The 22,228-nt window shown below is 40.3% G+C and overlaps 1 protein-coding gene across 5 annotated transcripts in view; it reads left to right on the top strand.

Moving 5' to 3' along the window:
• Positions 1-22,228, top strand: part of DUSP16 (dual specificity phosphatase 16) — a 58,124-nt gene that overhangs the window by 13,388 nt on the left and 22,508 nt on the right. For 2 of the 5 annotated variants that reach the window (XM_058021952.1, XM_058021951.1), the window contains exons 2-3: positions 14,562-14,634; positions 20,502-21,095. In XM_058021952.1, coding sequence (XP_057877935.1) covers positions 20,865-21,095 — 231 coding nt within the window. In that variant the 5' untranslated portion in view covers positions 14,562-14,634; positions 20,502-20,864. Of the gene's footprint in view, positions 1-11,516; positions 11,631-14,561; positions 14,639-20,501; positions 21,096-22,228 lie in introns of all 5 variants that reach the window. The other 3 variants (XM_058021949.1, XM_058021948.1, XM_058021950.1) reach the window with 2 other exon arrangements.

The raw sequence follows: 22,228 nt of genomic DNA, 5'->3' as shown, positions 1-22,228 counted from the left end.
GCCCTTGCAAAGAAATTTGGTTTTGCTTTCTCCGTTATTATTATTTAGTTCCTGATATCAAATTTGATTGCACTCTTTGATTTTTGTGCATAAGCTCTTAGGATTTTTCTTATATCTGATACTTTCTGTTCTTCTCAAGTTTTTTTTTCTTTTTTCCCCCTTTTTTTTCTATCTGCTGTCACTTATATTGCTTTCTCTTTCTTTACCGAGGCTTTGATTCACATTTTTCTGGGATGTGCTCATTTGGCCTGTGTAACCTCAAGAAAATGTTACCATTTCAACATAATGACTCTTTTCTTTCATGGCTTCCTGTTCCCTTTCCTTGTGAAGTGGTATGTATACCTTCCACAACTTCCAGACTCAGCTGGGAGCTAAACACGCAGCTTTTCATTTCCTCTCCCTTCTCGAATTGAGGATCTTTTGGACCAACCAGCAGTGTCTAAACCACTGTTTGTGAAGCACAGCAGCATGGCAGGGGTTTTGGTGGGAGCTCTTCCAGGAATGTGGTGAGCTGGTTGTGTTATGGGCACTGGCATTCAGCAGTGACCTGCCTTTCCAACATATTGTAGGATCTTTCTAGTGAAGAGCAGGGGAAAAGCTTATTTTCCTATTGCCAGGTAAAGAACAAGCACAGAACAAAAAATGTCCCTTGGCATGACCTGCAGCGGTTCAATGGCTAAATTGAAATGTAGATTCTCCATCAAATTAAATTCCTCTTGGCTTGGTTCGGTGTTCCCCTTACTTCCTTCTCTAAACAGAATTGGCTGGACCCTTCCCCCTTTTCCACAGTGTGATTCCTTGTTTAGTTTGTGGGAATTGCAAGAGCTCTGATGTTTTCCTGAATTAAAGATGCCAGATTCGTAGTGAGTTCTTCCTCCTTCCTGTTGTTCCTCCCCTCCTCCCCTGATGGACTCTCTGGGGAGTTGGTTTGTTCTTATTTCCCTTAGGAGAAGACATTACCTCATCAGTCCTCATGGCAACTTATGGTTCCTTGTGAGCAGAGGGCTTCAGTTGACTTCAGTGCCACTTCACCAATGGAGCTAAGGAAGGCTGGGCTGCAGGAGAGTGAACTCTTTCTTCTGTGTCAGCTGTGTTCATTTCATTTTCCTTCTGGATAGGTTTCCATTTTGAGATACACTCTGTCTGGAATGACATCTCTGCAGCCACAAAATTGTTATGAAACGCTGAACACAGAGACCTTGCTATCAAAATACTTGTTTCTTCATCTTGTTTTGATCACTGTTGTGAAATGGAATGATTAAGAAGTTCTACTCCAAAAGTAGAGAAAAGGTATTGGAGCTTGCATCTTTTTTGTGCAAAATAATGTTGTCTTGAGACCCAATTATTCAAAAACAAGTTGTAATGAAAATATCCTAAAATCCTCAGCTTTAGTTTGGTTGTATCAAATACTTGGTAAAACTCCAAAGTGGTAAATAACTTGGTTATTTTCTTTGTGGAGTACTAATCTTGTTTGCTTTGGCATGCAAAACCAAAGACACAGCTTATTTTTACTTAGTGTACACTTTTTTAGAGTATCCCTTCCATACAGTATTAAAGAGATTTATTACAGAACCCAGGAGGCCAGACACAGACCATGGACTGCTGTGTTTGGTGGTCTCAGAGGCAAAGTGTTCACCTAGGCAGTTCTGGTCAGCACAAAAAGTCTTGGTACTGAGGCCAAAGTCCTTGTAGACAATAAGGCAAATAATGGTTTGGAGGGAGTGTGACAGAGGTGACAGTCTCATGTTGTTTTAGCTAGCTTAAGAAGAAAATAAAGATGCATCTGGTCTAAGAACAGGTCTGAAAAATTACATTTGCTGCATTGTGTAGGTGTGAGCAGCATAGTTAAGGCAAAAAGAAACACTACTGTGCTACTAGAGAAGAAATCGTGTGCCTAGGTGAGCATCTCTCATCCTTCTGTGTGTTTGAAGTGTCTTAGGATGAAGTAGAAAAATGAGAAGAACTCTAACTTCAATGTAGAAGTCTGGGGGGAAATCCATCACATAAAATGGTGTAAGAGCAGAAAATTGAAAAAAGGGAACCTGTTGGCTGTAGCAGGTAGCTGAATTCCTTCAGGAGGGTACTGGAAATTTTTTGAATGTGCACTGACTTGCTTTGAAAGTGACACCATTACCTAATGTTGCATTTTTCTAGACTGGCCATCAGTCAATAATGTTTTCTTTCTGTCACTGCTTTTATTGCAACATATGGTGGTTAAAATCCAGGAGAAAGTGTAATGACATCTTAAGTTGTCTGTCTTTTCAGTTACTTCTGTTAAAAGCAAGAATTTATTTTTGTTGATGATGCCAACAGTTGACGTGCACAAGATGACATTTTCAAAGTAAGTCTTTAAATAAACCCACATTTTTTTTCTGTAACTTCTGGTGTAAATACCTGTCTTTCTGCTTTTTCTCTTGAGACTGTATTACAAGCAGTACTGGTTTTCTTAATGTGTGATTAGGTTTGCTGTAGAGGTTTTAACAGAGCTGAATTTTGACACCCACTCTAAGATGAGATGAGCTGTCAAGGTGATTGGTTTACACCTGATGGTTGCTGACAATCCCTAAAACATTTAATGTAAACTTGTTTCTTCTCTATCAGGACAAATCCCTTGACCACTGCTGTTGCTGTGGTATCTTGGGAACTTAGTGCAGATGCTGTGTGTTGAATGGAGATTTATTTTCAGGGTGTTGGTTTTCTTAGAAAACTCAAAGCTACAACAAATGGCCAAGTCTTCTGATGGAACTTTCAGATCTGGCTGTGTCTTTTTGGGTGCTAATATGTAATGCTGGGTATTCACTGAACTGTTTGTATATGTTGCCACAGATTTATTTCTCTCTTAGTGAGGATGTCAACCTCAAACAATTAAGCTATATGTATAGTTTATAGCAGATTAAATAACTCCTCTGGATTCAAAATTTAAAATCAAATCACAGTTGAACATGATGGCAGTATAAATAGGGTAACAAAATTACCAGTCCTTCTAGGAGGCTTAATCTCTTGTTCTTTATGGTTTAGCATAAATCTGTGAATCATAAAAGGTGGCCTAGTGTTGCTCTTCTCCTTCATAATTATTTAACTTTAAGGTTTTCTTAATTGTTGTGAGACAATCAAAAGATGCCTATCTCAGCAAAGTGATGGCACTGTTTCCTCCAGGCTGCTCTCTCTGTGGAGTTTCAAATGCTTCTGCCATGGTGGATGCATCACCATTTCTGCTTGGGGCATCAGTAGTCTGGAGGTGGATTTTGCAATTTTGTCTGTGTCTGAAAGTAATCTAATTGCTGGGTTCAGACAGGGAACTTGCTCCTTAGAAAAGCTTTCTCAGGGATAGACCTGAATGCATTTTGAATGTCTGAAAAACCCAGGGGTGGGGTGGATTACCATGGGAATTGCCTTTAGTCTTGCTGGATAGAGATACAGCTTGTGAAAGGCCTCAGGAGGATTTGACCATGCCTTAAAAATACAAAAAGGCACCCATATTTAAATTCTTAGTCTGGTTTTCTGTGATCATTTATCCCTAAAAAGAAACATGACTTCCAAGTCAGTAAATCTTTCACTTGATGTCAGTTGCTCACCAAAAGAATTTTGGATATGACTATGATTTTTCCAAGCTAGACATCTTAAAAGATACTTACCTAGACTATTCCTTGCCCCATTTGGGAGCCACTGCTTTAAGTTGTAGGTGTCACATGCAGTAGTAGGTGCCAAGTGTAGTGGAGCAGGGCATTTTACTGCACATCTCTATCTTTGTTGAGTTGGGACAGGGTGAGTGTTTTTTCACATGTTCTTCTTGGAGCTGGTGAACTTTGTCTGTTTATTCTTTTGGAAGAAAGACCTCAAATGCTTTTAAGCAGCTCATGCGGAGAAGGATCATGCTTTTTCTGTAGTTACAAGCTCAGGTTCTGGTAGCAAGGGTATTTCTATTGGGCAGGCAGAGAGAGAAGCTGATGTTCCTGGGTAGATCTGTGCTACTTAAATTGCTATCTGAAGTAGGGCAGTTTCCCTTGGGAGTCCTTTTCTTGTTTGAGTGGGGCTAAAGGTACAGCAAGAGATAGTTTCTTCCCTGCTGCTTTGTTCATACCAGTCTACCTGAAGCAGCGTTACTCTGGCTCTAAAACTGCCATTAATCTTCCTCAGAATACTTGTATTAACTGTAATTGCCTGTACAGTTTGACAAGATTAGCAAAGCATGGAGAGCACTTGCTACTGTTAGTTTTTTCTTTTAATGACAGAGTTCCTTGGATTTGGCACAATCTGTCTGCTGCAAACTCCTGAAGTAAAAACAGTGAGGCCTTGGCAAGCAGAACAGTTCTAGCAGGAGGATGTTTGGGCCAAGGACTGGTAGCCAAGCTCTTACCTTTCCACATAAGGTTTTCTTTAACGGGAATGCAAAGGAGATGGGACTGGGTTAAATAATTACCCCTTGTTTGAGGGAACAGCCCTGAGGGAGGTGCTCATGTAATAATGAGCGTCCCTATTGTGCTGTGTAAGAACAAGGACGCTGTGCTGAGACTGTGAGCAATCATCACGCTGGGGCTGGCTCATACCTGATTCTACCGACCTGTGCTGAAAGGCACTATTGACTTCAGTTTTACTTCAAACACACCAAAAATCCATGGCAGTCCAGCATGTGGGACAATACTGTACTTCAGACTGTGCAGCAGGGCTTTGGACCTTCATGCCCAGGCACCATCCATTTGTACCAGTGGAGTGGGAATTCTGTGTGGCCAAGTTCCCTTTTCCCATCCAAGCAGTGCATACTTTGATTAAAACCAAAGGTGTATCCTGGGGAATACTGTACATTTTACAGATTAATTGATCTTCTTGGAGCACTAGGGTATTTTTCCTCTCCTTCAGTTATTCCAGCATGCTTCTCACTCAATTCCATACACCGCCCCTGCTGTCTGCAGCAACCTGTGTGTGCTGGTGGCAAGTTTATTTTTCATTCCTTACACTCTTTGTGTATCTGAGCAGGGGCAATAACACTAACTTAGAGATCTCTGCTTTGTCCAGTGTTTGGTAATGCAATGGCAGCAAATACTGCCATTACAGTTCCAAATAATTTTGGACATGGCACTCTGGGATGGTGCACCTAGAGATGCTCAGCCTAGTCCATCTGCCCTACACTGTGGATTGCTAAGGAGGAAAGGTTTAGCTTGGGTATGTAAAGCTCTCTAGCTGTGCCATGAGGTGAGCTTGCACAAATAAACCCTCATTTTTATCAAGGCTGGCCTGAGCACTGCACTGGTGGTTTGGCTCAGAGGTAGCTGATAAGTCTTTGGTTTAAGCATCTCCCCTGCATGCTGTCCTGCACCAAAGCATGCATGCAATATCAGAATAGTTTAGCTGCCAAAACCATTTTAAAAACCTCTAAAACCTGCAGCGTCTTGCTTTTTCACTAAAATTCATGGATATGGCCTTAAGCATATCTTTGATGTCAGGTGGTCTCCCTGCCAAACCTAAAGCTGATTCTCAGTAAGGTCTTATGTGGTTATGCTTTCAATAGAGTGCCAGAAAGCTAAACCTTAGCAAGACTGGGCTTTAAGCTGATGGTGAGAACAAGTTTAGGAAGAATGTTTTAGTCCTGGATAGGCATTGCAGCCTAGATACATTTTCTTCTAGAACTCAGTAATAGGTTTTATTTATTTTGCCTCTTCCAAGGCAGTCTAATCTACATTAAAACATAGATGTTCTAAAGAATTATTTGAATTTGTGCTTGATCTTTCCCATCTCCTAGGCTGTGGATTACTTGCCTTTGGAAGCACATGCCCTAGGCATTCCTGCTCTGCCTTGAGCCCAGTGGTGTGGCTGCAGAGGAAGAAGGCTGAAGAGGGTGGGAGGAGCCCTTCTCCTTCCCCCCTTTCCTGGAGGCCTCGGCTTCTGTGCGTGTGCTCAGCTCTCTTCCTGCACGTTCTGACCCGTGCTAGAATCCTATCAGAGAGGGCAGGGGGGCAGTCAGGGATGAAGTCTGCTGGAAAACATTTCTCACCTTAGTCTGCACGTCTGAAATGCTTTTGGTGTTCATTGGTAGGGATTGGCTCCTTTTGCTTTGTGGCTCAAAGCACCAGGGTTAATCTTTTCATGCCACTTGGTGTTCCTGGGGAGGACCTAACTGCACACACCATTCCCAGGGGCAAACCAGTTCCAGATAACATTTCAAATAAAGTTTAAAAAATGAGCAGAATGACCCCAGGTAACAAACACATCAACTACATCTATCTCTGTCATGACTTTATAAAGGTAAATGTGCCTAATTTCCCCTGCTATCTTTGGTAAATATGCTTAATCTCACCTGCTGTCTTTGTCACTGCTACCTAAGTCAGCTTGGAACTCCAGGAGAAGAAAATTTGTTTTACTTTAAAAGACCTAAGTTATTAGGTTAACTTATTAAGTTATTAATGTCTCCTCATTGCATTGCAGGATGAAACTTCTAATTCTAGAATTTTGATTAATGCACTACATTTAAAGTTGTATCTAGAAATGGTCAAAGTTTTGCAGTAACCTGGAAAACACTCTAAAGGAAAGTAATTTTCCTATGGTGATTTTTTGAGGGCTTTTATTTGTTTGGGTGGATTTTTGTTTGTTTAATTTTTCAGAAAATACAAACATTTTTGTATTTTCAAATAGATTGCAAGAAGGGTTTGTAAGGAGAAGAATTTTTTTGGTTTCAACTGACTTATTTGACAAAATTTGACTGAAAACAGGCAAGGTTTCAGGAACACAAACTTCACTTAAGTCTTGAAAAAAACCCAGTGAATATAAAGCTAGGTCAAGTGTCAATTAATAGCAATAAACTTTATAATCCAGGGAAAAGTTTGTTTATGGGAAAAATCTACCAAAAATCTAGTAACTTCATGATGACTCCAGGATTTTCTTGTCTTAATATTAACTCCAAGAATTTGGGTGGGGAGAGTATTCTTTCTTTAAGGCTGTCTTTTAGGTTTCTTTGTGCATTTATCACATATTTCCAGTGGTGTGACTTCAGCCAGACAGTTTCCATAAGAATATGATTCACTGTGTAATTTATGACATGCTTGGGGATGTGCTTCGGCCTTCTTTTCCTGTTTGGGAAGAGGGACAGGCTGGATGTGGAGATGTTTTGGAAGCCTTGGCTGCTGTTTCTGTGTCACAGTTTGGTTCTGTTTCACGTCAGTGCATGTGAGGAAGGACTTGTGCATCTGGAGTTCATGCCCTCCCTCTCCTTATCACTTCATACTAACCTCTCATAAAAGATATCACCTCTCCCTGCAAGACCTGCCTTTCCTGTATCCTTGGGCACTTGCAGATGCAGCAGGAACAGCGGGGATCTGTTGGATACGCAGTTCTTGTGGACCACATCTGTTTGTTTTCTATCATAAAGAACCTGGGATTTACTGTGGTGCTGGAAATGATTGTGGGATGATGTGCCTTTTCCTGAGACAGAGTGGGATGCTTTTCTAAGGATGTTAAGGGTTCATGCAATAGCATTGTTGCATAAATATGTAATACAGGTTTGAACATACTGGCATGATACTTTACAATCTACCAAAAAAACCAAAATATAAATGTCTATATAAGTTATGAACATGACCTCATGAATGAGAGTGGGAGAGCCTGGACTAGCATTACATCTCTCATAGTATAGCCCCAAGAGAAATGCTTTAGTAGCATAAAAATGGCCACTTTTTTCTCTTTTACTTCTGCTCCAGCTTGGTGTTTATAGGTAAAGTCTCTGCAGTGGGAAACAGACTGTGTGCATCTTCACTGCAGCAATGTTTAGTATTGCTAAGAAAAACCTTGCAGGTGACCATTTTTAAACAATGACCTGGTTTGTGGGGTTTTTTTAACCTCCGATTGTATTTATAGAGGGCTTTCCTTTACTCTCACCTAAGAATTTTTGTGCCCTCATCTTAAGAGGATATTCACACAAAAATCTGATTGTGCCTGTCTGGGAGAATGTTCCCTGTTCAACCTGGCCTTGGACATTTCCAGGGATGGGGCAGCCACAGCTTCTCTGGGCAACCTGTGCCAGGGCCTCACCACCCTCACAGGAAAGAATTTCTATTTCTTCTTAATATCTAATCTAAACCTATTCTCTTTCAGTTTGAAGCCATTCTGTCTTGTCCTATCACTACATGCCCTTGTAAAAACCCTTTCCCTGACTTTTTTTGTAGGCCCCCTTTAATTATTGAAATTATTGGGCTGAATTAGTCAAAAACACCTGTTTCCTGCACCTTTTAGTGAGTGGTTCTTTTCTGGGTGTTGTGAGGAAGGTGAGGCCTGAAATTATAACCTGAATACAGACACATATTCCTAAACTTCTAGTTAGTAAAGTTAGAGAAAATAAAAAAAAAATAGGAAAGGAAGGAAAAAAACCCCAAACTGTGCAGTATTTGACGGGAAGCCAGTGTAACTGCCTTGAAACTGGAGTGGCATGCCTGAGTCAGTGAAGTATGAGCTAAGAACCTGGCAAAAGCCTTTTGCACAAAGGAAGGTTGAGAGAGTCTCTCAGGAAGCCTGTGCGCTGCTAAATGTGGCATGTTTGAACATGAGACTGACATCATTGTGAGTTCATAGTAGTGAAAGAACAAAGTATCAGCCACAAATTAGACTGACCTAATTTTTAAGTCACTTATAAAAACTTAATAGCACAGTATCTTGCTTGTGCAAGCTGTTTATTTCTATCCCAACCTCTGACTACTTCATTTAAACTGCAAGTTAACCCTCTAAACTGTTAAAGGAGTCGTTCAGGAAGGTGGGGGATGTTTGAGGGGTGCTGCAGACTTCCTTCCTTGGCTCTTTTTCTACTCTGACCTCAGTTTTCACATAAAGGAAGTGATTAAGGACCACCCATCATATACCTTCATCCTTCAGGATCAGTTTCTGGAGGTAAAAACCTCAGGACTGCTACCAAATCCCAACTCGTTCTTATTGGCTGCTCACATGCAGACTGGAAGTCTGTCTGCAAATTGCCAGAACACGTGCCAAGGGTATCAGCAGGAATTTATATAGAATGAGTAAGCTATTATAAAACCAATCAGTATCATTTATTGATGTATCCATAATTATTGACAAGGAACCAATGCTTCTTCCATTGCTGAATACTTAAGAAATACAAGGATCTTGCAGTTTGCAGATGAGAAACTTCTTTCCAAGTATTTTAGTTGGCTCTGCATGCCCTGAAGTTGATCCATTCTGTTGCTCTATTATTTCAATTTTTGCAGAAGTATTATAAGCTCTCCAAGCTTGGGATTACTTCAACAACAGTCAGTGCCTTTCCAGTTGCTTTTTAAAGGGCTGTAAAACAAGACACTTCTACAGATTCTGAAGAAATGTAACATTTATAGTTTTGTACGGAGCTGTGCATACATGTAAGCACACATCTCATGGGGTAATATGGGTGTATTTAGAGGGAGTATATTTAGTTTCTCTTTGATATTCAGAATTCTGTTATAAACCAGAGAGGTTGCTATAAAACATTTCTTGTTGACCCTGGTCCTTGAGTAACATGCCTATCAGATAATAACAACATAATTTACTCCCTTAGTTTGGTATTGTGCATTTTTTCCTTTCAAAATTACAAAAATCCTGGTCCCTTTTGCTTCTTGGCCACTACATAAAATGGTGGTCGCATTTTGTCAGTTGTTCTTGAGGGGATTTCTGTATTTCATGGTTAGGTCACTTTTCATTCCCTACATCAGGCAGGAGCACATGAAGGGAACCTACAAGAGATGTTGCAAGGGTGTGAAGTGATAGGACAAGGGGGAATGGCTACAACCTGACAGAGGGCAGGGTGTGTTTAGGGATTGGGAAGAAATTGTTCCCTGTGAGGTTGGTGAGGCCCTGGCACAGGGTGCCCAGAGAAGCTGTGGCTGCCCCATCCCTGGAAGTGCCCAAGGCCAGGTTGGGCAGGGCTTGGAGCAACCTGGGATAGTGGAAGGTGTCTCTGCCCATGGCAGGGGGGTTGAGATGAGATGGACTTTAAGGTCCCTTCCAACCCAAGCCATTCTTTGATTCTACTTCAGTGGTAATATTTGTAGTGATACAAGAGGCACAGCTGGGGAACAGAAGTCATCCTCTGCCCTCCTTCTCCCATTGTACAGATGTGCGCAGCTTCTCTTTTCAGCCATGTGGTTACCATGTTAGAAATGTGACTTTGGCCCCGCTGCAGGTCTTGTATAACGTTATTCAAATCCAAAGAAACATTTGGGATCCTTTGGGAAAGACACACCAGATGATGTGACTGGGATCACAGCTCAGTGAGGTACCATGACTCCTGCTTCTGTTCCTGACTGAGGCCCTGTTGGTACCATCTTGTCAATTGAGTTAATATATGAAAGCAATTTTAATAAGCAAGCCATCATAATTACCTTTGTGGGTACAAATTAGGTATGAAAACATGTTCTGTTCCCAGAGTGTGAGCTGTCAGTAGTCTTACACCATGGTGAGAGATTTGAGTCACAATCATCTGGATCTAGGGGTCTGTTAATTTGTTTTCTGTGCCTCATCTGCAATTCAGCCATCACTCCATATCATTGCCTGAACAGCCCAGAATGGAGGCCTCTGAGCAGGATTACTGCAACTGTTTAATTTCTGGGAATATGTAACAACTTGATTTATTTCTGCTTGTTAATTGTGAGCCGTTGCTGTACAGCATATTCCTGAAAGTTTCCTTTTCTACTCCCACTTGAAGATAGCTGGGCTGTCCCCTGTTTGTGGACTTGCTGTTTTCCGGCATCTATTCTGTTTCCTTGCCATGTAAATGTCATTTAAGGAGAAACCCAATTAAATTTAACTGCTGTAATGAGTAGGACTGAGCTGACATATGTGTAATGTCAATGTTTTATTTGGCCCAGCCTCCCTTCTGAAGATGCTTCTGCATGTTTTTATCACTATGTAGCATACACTAGTGGCAATATTTATTTTGCATAACGCATGCAGAGGGCTTTAAAATGAGTTTGATAACAAACTTAATCAACACTTTTATTAGGCTTTTTTTTTTTTAACTTCTAGATATTTCCCTGTACAGCTGACAGGACATGCATGCAGCGCAGTGCAGCACTGTGTTTTCAGACACAAGCAGGAAGAAACAAAGTATTAATGTTGACAGTTTAAAAAAAAAATAAATTCCTTTCAAACTTTCTCATGCCCTGATGTGAAGGGGTTGAATGTGCATGTTGCCTTCCGGGAGAGCTGGTGTCATTTCCTCAAATGGGTGAAAGACCAGAACGCTTTAACCCACGTTGTTCCATAAAACACAAGCAGATTACAAGTCTCTGTCCTTAAAGGAGATTGACTCATTTTAGTCATTCAGTTTAATTGAAGAGTCAATAAAAAGTCTGCTGCAACAAATTCATCCCTGCCTTGCCCAGAAGCTATTCTGATTAATGTCCCTAATAGAATTGCCATCATTATCCTGTCTTTAATCCATCCTAGTTCTTGGTTTCAGATCCACCTCCTGTTTTTATCATACAGTGACCACAAAGTAGATCAGAGTTACCCTTTTTTAAATCAAATTTTTGACTCCTTATTTGCAGGGCCATGTTATTTGGATGTCTCCCCCTCAAAAGCTCTCACTAGGCAGAATGCCTTATAATTAAAAGTTAACCACTATCTGAAGACTCTGAGATCTCATCTTACCTTCTTTCCTGGTAAGCCTTTGAAAGAAGTAGCATGGACTATTATAACAGCTGTGCTTGATGTTTATTTTGCACTACTCTTCAGAGCACTCCTCTTTTTAATCTGTTTCTCAGCAAAAAGATGACCATGAAAATACAGAAGTCACTGTTTGTGTTGGTCTGCAGAGCTACAGAACAGGTGATTCAGAACATGAAGCTTGTGTAGGAGATGGAAACGTTGGTGTCGTGAAAAAATGCTGCTGTAAAGCACCCATGTCGTACAAATAGCAAAGACATGCTGGAATTGCAACAGCTTGAGGATTTATGAATTAGTTCAACACCTTAAGTTTTTCATTGTGGTACTTTGTTTTCTTTGTGCCTTTGAAATCTACCATACAATTGCTGGTAGAGGCTGGCAGGTGTGGGCAATTGGTCACACTAATTGCCCACACAATTGATCAATCTTTGCCATTTGGTGTGCAGGGCCAAAGTAGCACTTGTGGTGTGTTTTGTGGGGATGGGCAGTTGTCTTTCAGTTCAGTTGTCCTTCAGTTTTAATTTGGTTTGTGAATTCATGTTATATGCTGTAGTTTTGGATTGGTTCTCTTCAGACTTGGATTACATAGATAAGTGAAATAATTTTCTAACTTACTGTAAATTTTATAAATATTATACCAGATACTTCATACAAGATTAGATTTTTGGGAGAAAGAGGAAGGTTGTCATGTCCTCAGAGGGATGCTGTCACATTTGACTGTTCCATCTCTCCCTGGCTTCTCTCTTGCTCAATTCTCCTCACTCTCTGCCATGAGAGGAATGCTCTGCGTGACCCCACTGGTTGGGTTTGTTTAGCTGCAGTTTAGGGAAGGCCCTGAGCAAGAGAGGAGAAAAAAAGGCTTCAATTTTTAATTCTGGAAAAGAGAAAAAGGTATTTAAATAAGGCCTGGAGGACTTCTTATTTGCCAGAAGTGAGTATAAAGACAAGTTTATATCCTTCTGTAACTCACCCTAATTGAAAGATGTATATTTCTTTTTCTAAAGTCAGCAGAAAAATCCTGGCCTCTTAATGATGAAAGACTTTTTTTTTAAACTTTCTTCTAAGCACAAATAGCTGAAGTTTCCACTTTAAACTTGGGTGGCTCATTCATATTTCACTTAATGGTAATATGGTATTCTCTCTCTCTCTCTTCCCTTCCTTACCACCAAGACTGAAAAGGGGAGGGGAGAGGGATATAAAAAGTTTCTGAAAATTACAGGAAATGTCTTTTCCTTAAACAGCTTTGCCAGGGAATTTCCAAATATGCTTAATGCTTATGGCTGAAGTTACAACAGTTCAGTCTTCAATCATGAGTGGATCCTGTTCTTAAAATATGACACCTCCTTCCAGTAAACTGTGTTGAAATTAAGTATATGCTTTGTTTCTCATCTGCTCTTCAGCAGAATTAATCATTCCCTGTGGTGAAATGACCCCTCTTGGGGGCTGCTTTAAACACTTGATTTACATGTATTTAAATTGGGAAAACAGAATATAGTGTCCTGAGGTGAGAGCTGATTTATTTGTAAGAACATCAGAGAGGTGTGGCTGGCAGAAGTAGTCATGGCATGGCATGGATGGCACAGAGAGGCAGGAGCTGTTGAGTGTGAAGGACACCTGACAGCTTTCAGGGGACTTCAGGAGCTGCATGTGAGTGCTAAGGAACAAAAGGGGAGATGCTTTTTGGCTCAGGACTTTGTTTCCTTGGGCTGTCACAAGGCGGTCTCAGATCATAGTGCCCTGTCTCTAGGCAGGGCCTCATCAGTGCTGAGCATTAGTTCAGTGTTCATTTCTGGATGAGATTAGAAAAAGAGATAGCAACAAGTATGATGAGTAGGATGGGTTTTCTTTGTTCTCTATTGCCTTCTGCCAAGCTTTTGCCAATGGATTATGGAAAAAGACAGAAAGGTGATTGATCCCTGTAGTTCTTTTCCTTGTGGGATGCTGTGGATTTTCAGGCTGTTCACCATAATACCCCCAGCCCTTTGCTGGTATGGCTCCTGTCAGTTGTCATATCCTTTACTCCGTGCTTCAGAGCCACTCCTGGATCTCACAGCAAGGCACTGCTTGGCAAGAATTTCTTGTCATGGTTTATACCACAGTGATTAAGGGAAGCTGTCATGTCTTGGCAGCCATGATTTGAATCTTGGGCTTAGCTGCCCAGGAAACAGTTTGGAACCGACGCTGATGTGTTTATCTTTGCTTCCCTGTGTAAAAGTTGTAATTTAATTTGTTCCTGATGGAGCAGCAGGTGCTTTGGGTAGCAGTTGTATGGGTATGACTGTGTGTAATGACTGGTGACTCTGGTGTCACCGCTTTCCAGTGCTGGCTTCTTTAGAGTGTGAGGAGGTGGGCTTAATTACACAAATGTCCTGTTTCATTGGTCTCTGTCCATGCAAAATACAGCTGTATTCACACTTACTTGTGGCAATCTTTCACATTAATAAGTACTGATCAAGCGATTGTGAATTTGTTTAATTCTGTGCAAATGCATCATCTTTAATGCTGAGCTGTACATTGGTTTTCTAGCAGTGAGATGTGTCAGAGTTTGGAAGGCAATCACTGGTTGGTTTTTGTTTGTTGGGTTTTTTTAAAGCATCTCCACCTTTTTTTTTTTAATTTCAGTTTAAAGATAGTAGAGGGATTTGCTGTGGTGGGTTTTTCCTCTTTTCTTTTAGAAAATCAGTGTAGCATAACTTTCTATTTTGGACCCATTCCATATAAATGAATGCCAGCATTCATAAATAACTTCTCACCTAGGTTTTCATGTGTTTGGGGGAGTTGTACAGCAAATGACTGCACTGGAAGTGTAAAATCCATTTCCTGGTTTGGGTTTGGGGGGTGTTTGTCTGGGTATTTTTGGTGTTTTTTAATATTGCAATAAGGATTTTATTACTGTTATTATTAATATTATTATTTTCTGTGTTTAGGTAATTCCTTCTGCTGGCCTTTGTATGTGGACCACCTTCTGTCCTGTTCAGACCATATAAATTGGACTTAAATGTAGGTGAGTAACAGCTTTTGACATGAAAATTAAAAAATTATACTCCAAAATTTTCTGTTGCTTTGACTTGGAGGTCATAGAGAGAAAACCATTTTTAAAAAATCCATTGACACTTTTCCTGGTTGTCTAGTGTCCTGGGCAATAGAAACCTAACAAAAATAATGTATTATAGTACATGTTTGAAGCAAATTAAATAATCTTTCATTCTGGTTGCCACAGACCTATATGCTGTGAACCTGCAGTGAAAAATTATTTTGAAATGGAAAGATTTTCTCGCTCAATTGGGTGGAGAAGGGAGTCCCCAGATTAAGTCTGAGTGTCATTTGAATAGAGTGATGTAACATATCAACAGCATCTTCTAATGTTTCCCAGGAGGCCACATTCTGCCAGTCAGGTTTCCCTGTGGTCACATTTAATAAATGTTTATTGTTTCACTGGGAATGTCAAAGAGATTGGCTCCTTGGTAAAAACAAGTGATGATAACCTGCCTTATTGCTTAGAGATGGTGATGGTGCATGGATGATATTTGCAAGAACATTGCAGATGTTTGAGAGCTATGCTGAGTAGGTCAGCAACATGTGGTGGTTTGGTGTGATTTTTGGTTTTATTTTGAAATAATATAATATATTATTTCAAATACGATTATTTGTGTGACAGGAAATGCCTTTGGTCAAAATGGGAGGCCCATTCCTCTTGCTTAGCCCAGCTGTCTCAGAGTGCCAGTGATAAAAATGTTGCTGAGCAGTAGGTGTAGAAATAGAGTGAGCTTAAAGATCTTAACTGGATGTCTTTTATGCAGTGTATTTGTGGGAGGTTGATTTCCTTTCTGACTCTTTCTGTGTCTGTTTTCACATTGGTGAGCACAAAGAAGTGGAGAGACTTTTCTTTAGAACTAGTAATCAAAGCTGAGTGATATGTCAAGCAGGATGAAGGACAAGAGTACTGAACAGAAAATCCACCCTCATCTATAGTTTTTCCAATGCATTACACTTGCCTTTCTCATGGTGGTAGAGTGTATAATCTACAATGTGTGTGGCTGGTGTTTCTACAAGCAAGAGAAAATTAACACTATAGATTTTGACTGCATATATAGGATAAAAGTATAGGTATCTTAAAAGTAGGACAAGAGGGAACACCCATAGATAAGCAAAGGAAAACAGGGTGAAATTTTTTAAACTGCTTCTTTTTTATGAACATGGTACATGAGTGACATTAAAAAAAAATTAAACCTATGTGTTTCTGTTTAAGTCACTTTCTCTGCTGCTGTCCAATCTTGCACCACAGTGAAGAGTGCTCAGAGGGTGGTGGAAACTGTCTGTTCTTCAACCTCCCTGCCAGGAAGCATGAGGAAATGATGTGTTTATGAGATAGTGATGCTTATTTGACTCATCCAAAAAGCCCAAGACACTCTCATTCCCCTGAGCTGAGGGAATGGCATGAGCCCTTGCTAACAGAGCTCTTTGAATTGATGAGCATTTGTTATCTCACTCCTATGTGTTCTGCACAATGGCAAGTAATACATGTGTGCTTCTCTAACTTTAGCTACTGTTTTTTCCCCCAGTCTTTGCACCTTATTACACATTTGTTGATCTCTGTAATTTACTGGCTTGCTTGCTGCATTCAAAAGAACAACTATTCCTCAATTTCAATTAAAAATTTTATTTCCCTTGTGCTCCATAGACACTCTGTGTTTCTTAACACTGAGTAGCATCTTGAGCAAGGGTTGGACTTCTCTCAGCTGTCACTTAGTCTCTTGTAGCACTGGGAAAAGGAACCCTCCAGAACACAATTTATTTCCATCTTTTTGAGTCTGGTGAGGGAATGGTTCTTGCAGGAGTAGGAATTCACCCTGTGGTCCCTGGATCTGCAGTTCTTCTCTAGTTTGTGTTTCTTTGTCCAGTATCACATGTGGCTCTGGTGCTGGTGGTATTGGCATCAGCTATTGAACCACTGACCACTCCCAGTAACCCTGAAGGCAAATACCCCTTTTGTAACAGCCAGCAGTAGCTTGTGTCCTGCAGTTTGGGATGTTCTACATTTGCATTTTAATTCAGCTTTTCAGTTTTTCTTTTACAAGGGTGCCCACCCTAAGAACCATGAAAAGAACTCTAGGGGATGATAATGTTTTTCTCATTTGTATGTGTGTTTGCCTGTTAAAAATAGAAAAATACACAGTTCAAAAAAGCCAACTCTGTCAGGTGTTTCAGCTGAGTCCATAAAGGCTGCCCATCAGGACCTTGTTCAGGTGCTGTAAAGTGATTTTGTCAGTTATGCATGACGTGGGAGCACTGCTGAGGCTCCTGACAAAGCAGGATTAGTGACGTAGCCACACATTTATGACAGCAAGGTTCAACTTCAAGGTTATCTTCTTAAGTGAGGCAGAATCTTTCAGAGATTTAAGAAGCAAGGCTTTAAGAAGCTCTTTTCTAGTTCCTTAATTGGGGTAGAATTAGAGACTCTTGTTCTGAGAGTTTTTAAAATATATTCCTAACACATCTGCCTCTCATCCCCAGAAGCATTTGAAAGATGTGGAGCTTAGGGACATGGCTGAGTGGTGGACTTGGCAATGTCCAAGTTACTTTAACAGCTGGACTTAATGATCTTGGAGGTCTTTTCCAAACTAAATAATTCTATGATTCTATATGAGCTAAAGCCTGAGAACTCAAACAATCATCCGGTTGTGATGGAAAGGAATTGCTTGGAGTCAAAGTGATAGCAGTAAAAATTAAAGGAGTGCATACAAAATGTGAATTATAGTGACTGAAAAACCAAACACAACCACATAAGCAAAAATGTGGCACTTGCTTATTTCACTGCATCTGAACCAGCTGGGATGAGGACAGGAATCCCTGAGGGAAGAGATCCTGTAAAATTAAACATACATGTAAACATTAGTCATCTACTGTTGTTTGTGTGCAAGATAGTAGGAGGATTGTTGGTTTGGTTCTTTAAACAATAAGGAAAAGCTGTAAAGGTACTGGAAAAGTGTAGACCTTTTTCCTTTCATAGTGAGTTAGATGTTTAATTTTCTTGTTTAAAAGTGCCAGTGTTGCAGTCCCTCTAGAAGGAGGAAGCAGCCATGCAGTGTTCCTAGTGGGTACATGAATGACCCTGTGGGAGATTCTCATGGCTCAATTATGGATCACTTTTCATAATCCTGATTTCAGCATGGAACACCCTGTGACTAGGATGGCTTCCTAGCTTTAAGGTCAGCAGCACAATGGCCTGTTTGGGGCAATGCATTATATGACATCATTTTAAGAGATACTATACCATTGAGATCTAAGTCACAAGTAGAAAGAGAACAGTCAAGAAATTTAATTTTATCTGTTTTACAAATGCATTAGAAATTAAACAGATGTTTCAACACCTCATAGAAGCTGAATGATAAGAGCAGTCATGAGGAATGGGATGAGTGCTCAAGTGCTTACCTAAAGCAAGAGGCTGCCAGTTCTTCTTGTTTAGATACGTCCCAGGGAAGACACTCAAACACTGATAGCTCCAGAAACTGAGGGAATTAAAATAAAATCCTGTACTTCATAAAATGTTGTTTCTCCCCAGCACCATTGAGATGTTCCTGTCAAAACAGGACTTCAGTTGCAATAACTCAAAGTGACATTACTGTTAAGTTTGTTGCTTTCACGCCATGGGCAGAATCCTTTCAAGGTACTTGGTATGTTAAGGTAATAGGGCTATTTTAAAGGATTCTTGACTGAAGCCCTGTGTTCTTTACATGCTCTTTACTCTGTCACCAGATATGACTGGTTTGAGTTCTTCACAAGAGTCTTCTGAAACAAACCTCTGCTATATGAAAGTGAAGGCTGAGAAAGCAAACAGCAAGCTTTTAGAAGATAAGAAGCATACTCAAACTGAAAGTTGCAAATTAAAGATTAAGTTATTTCTAACAGCATCCATTTTAGAGTTCTGTACTTTCTCAGCTGCTATATTTTCCTGTTATTACTTGAGCTTTAAGTCAGCAATTTATCCATCAAAACAAACTGTCTAGTTCATGAACAAACTGTCTAGCTTGCAAAGGAGCTGGAGCCAATTCCCACTAGAGCCAGTGGAAAAGTTTTCATTGAGTTCAGTGGATTTGGTATCTGGCAACCTTTGATGTGAATAAAAGAGAATCAAGATTTGTGACAGGACATGTTAAGAGAAATTTTAAAAATTGCAAAATACTTTTTTCCTGGGTGGGAAAATTTCAACGTAATTATCAAGATTGCTCCCCCACCTCCCCCCCACTTGCATAATGTCATTTTGATAATCAATTGTCTTTTGATACCTTCCTGAGACTAGTGTATAATGACTGCTCTTTGAGGGGAGCACACCTGCCAACCAGGTTTTTAAAACATTTAATTAAAACTTGGTATAGTACATTTTCCAATATTTTTACTGTAGTTTAGAGCAGTGTGCATTTCACTGCTATGTGCTTCCATTTATCTGGGCAAGCTTAACAGCACTGTCACAACAGCACTAAATCAGGACAAATGGAAGATCACATTTTGTCAGCCTAATGTCTGTCTATGTGGAAGCTGGTGTTTTTCTTGTATTGCCATGTGAAACTCATGAAACAACTTCCAGTTTCCTCTTTTGGGTTGTTAACATCAAGTTTGTACTTTTTGCAGAACTTATTTTGCTTAACATTGTGTAAATGTAGATTTGTACAATATATCTAAAGAATAAAACATCAGTCCTGGGGTTTCCCAGTGCCAAATGCAACTGGCCTGTTGGTATAACAGGACTTTTAATAGAAATCTATTGATGGTTAGTATTCATCACTTCTCTTGCAATTAAGGTAAACAACAAACCTTTCAAATGGAAGCAGCAAGTCAACACTATAAAATCTAAGTTCAAATGTGAGCTAAATCCGCCAAGATTGTAGCCCTGTGGTGGCTCCTTTCTGAGGAGTGTTCCTACAAGGACTTGTGCCATCAGAATGTGTTTTGGGACACTCTGAGGATCCCAAGGGCAGCTGTGAGGCAGTGCTACAAGGAGGGGGATAAAGGTGTTGGGGCTTTATTGCTCTGCTGCTGCCACTCCTTCAGCTGATATTGTTCTGATGCTGTCAGGATCTAATTTTAGAGAAATGTAGTTTGTTTCAAAGATTATTTAGCATAATCTTTAGTTAAGATTAGAGTGCTAGGGGTTACACATCTCACGTAAGTATCACACAGCTCTAGGAAGAACAGAAGAGTGCTCACTGCTTTTCTTTCCAGTAGTGTGAGACCTCATCCATCTCTGGTGATTAATTCAAAGAAAATGCTTGTGTCCTCATGTGCCATCTTGTTCTGGTTTCTATTCAAGCATTTCCTTCAGAGAGGTGGATCTAAGTTTGGTCCTTTGCTTTGTGTAGTTTCAGTTTCCCAACTTGCAGTGCTGTTTTGTGAAATATTTTCCAAGTCATTAAACTTTGAAATGTTTAATATTTAAAATGTTTAAGTGTTTTAAAAACAAATTTTACTTCTTACTAAGCAGTGCAGTGCTGAAATGCATTTAAATAGTTTTGCTATTGAAAGGAATACCATGATTTAGGGCAGCATCTCTTAATTATGTTCTAACAAAGTCTTGTGAAGAGGCAGAGCTAGTGGCAACAAAAGTCTGCAATTAAGGCTGGGTATGTTGCCTGAAATACAAGATAATTGTCCAGGCAAGATCTTTGGAATGGATTCAGAGGCTGCAGTTGCCAATGCTCTCTCTAGGTGTTTGGCACATGCAGCAGAGAGGAGAACTCCTCAGGAATGTGTTTATTCCATGTATGGCCCACTGTAGAGCTAAGCCTCAGAGCTGAATGTTTTGTTCTGTGAAGTTTCATGGCCTCATCTGGTTTGTGTTTTTTGTTTTTTTTATCTTCCCCTTCTTACAGGCTCTCAATCTGGTGTAAAGCTGATGGGTGGGAGCAAAGGTAAAGAATGATGTAATGCAGCAGCAGCCAGAAAGCATCTTTTGTGTGAATTGTGCAATGGCCACTCCGTAGTCGTGTCCCAATGAATCAGACGTGAGGGGCGCTTTGTGGAGCCAACCCTTTGTACATCAGCCGGGAGCAGGAGGAGACGCTCGGTCCAACAGCTCTCTCTGAAAATGGATTTAACTTTTCTTTTGCCAGTCACTACCAGCATGACCTCATACACTTCTAGCACAATGGTGTGGCTAAGCCTTTGAGTACACAGCCATTACATCATCGCAGCAAATTAGAGAGGGCGGTGGGGAAAGAGGCCTCGCTGTTGTCATGGCCCATGAGATGATCAGGACCCAGCTCATTGTCCCCGAGAAGTTGGTGGCTTTGCTGGAGAGTGGGACAGAGAAGCTGCTGCTGATTGACAGCCGCCCCTTTGTGGAGTACAACACCTCCCACATCCTGGATGCCATCAACATCAACTGCTCCAAGCTCATGAAGCGCAGGCTGCAGCAGGACAAAGTTTTGATCACAGAGCTCATTCAGCACTCAGCAAAACACAAGGTAGGGGTCATTTTCCTCTTGTTCCTTGTACTTGTTTAAAGGAGTGGCTGGAAAGAAACTTGTAATAATTTTTCCTTAAATATTTAATTAAATAATTATAAAAAACCAACAACCAAAACCCAACAAGATTAGAGGACTGAGATGTTATCTGATCAAAGAGAGTATTGGTTACTACTGAGTTTATCATTGGGTTTCTTTGTAGAATCAGTGACAGAGTTAAGGGGAGAGATTTAGAAATTACTCAGAAAGAATGTTCTCAGGATTCTTGTGTGTCTTGCAAAGCACAATCTCTCAAATGTATGTAATTAAGGCAGGAAACAGTCTCCCCTAAACTTTGAAGGATTCTTGGGGGTCTGTGGTGGTGGGGCTTGCTTATCAAGTGGTCATTTGGTTTGCAAAGAAACTGCCTCTCTGTCAGTCCTGGCTCCTACTTGCTGTTTAAAAGGCTTTTCATGGGGGTAGTTTGATGAATGTTGGTGTTTGTTTTGTTGTTTGTTTATTTGGGAGGAGTGGTGTTGTTTTCTCCAAATAGTGTTATCAGTGAAAAGAAAATAGCTATGCTGTTTAAAATTAATGTGTGTGTGTGTGTGTGTGTCTGTGGAGGGGATATTGGGGTTTTTATCCATTGATATTTGTTTCACATGTTTTGGGTACAAAAATAATCTACTATGTTGTTGCTTTGACATGTTAAAAATGAAGCTTTTTATTCTATATATAAAGTTGTGCAGGTAACCAAAATGTGTGTGGCTTAGAGGCAGTTTGAGGTCTCTTTTCTGTTTATATACAAAACCTCAGAAGCAGAAAGTGAGGCAGGGCCACCTTCTCAAAAGCGCAGCTTTTAAACAAATTCACCATCCTAGCTGAAGGTAGAGCAATTCACAAGTGACATAAAATTACCAAATGATAGAAATTTGTGGAGTGGGCTTCAGCTTGCAGCAAATAATCAATTTACAAGCTCTCCAGGGAATTAAATCTGAAGGGCTTATGAAGTATAAAATAAAAACTGTTTAGTGAACAAGTGCATAAGAAATCTATATATCTGAACTGCTCTTATAGCAAATATGTGGGAACCTTGATGGAGATGATAATGTGGGGCTTTTAATCATCTTCCTCCTTCCTGTTTTACTCTGAGT

The sequence above is a fragment of the Melospiza georgiana genome, chromosome 4 (genome assembly GCF_028018845.1).
Source record: "Melospiza georgiana isolate bMelGeo1 chromosome 4, bMelGeo1.pri, whole genome shotgun sequence".
Taxonomy (NCBI): Eukaryota; Metazoa; Chordata; class Aves; order Passeriformes; family Passerellidae; genus Melospiza; species Melospiza georgiana.
This window is presented reverse-complemented; position numbering and strand designations above follow the sequence as displayed.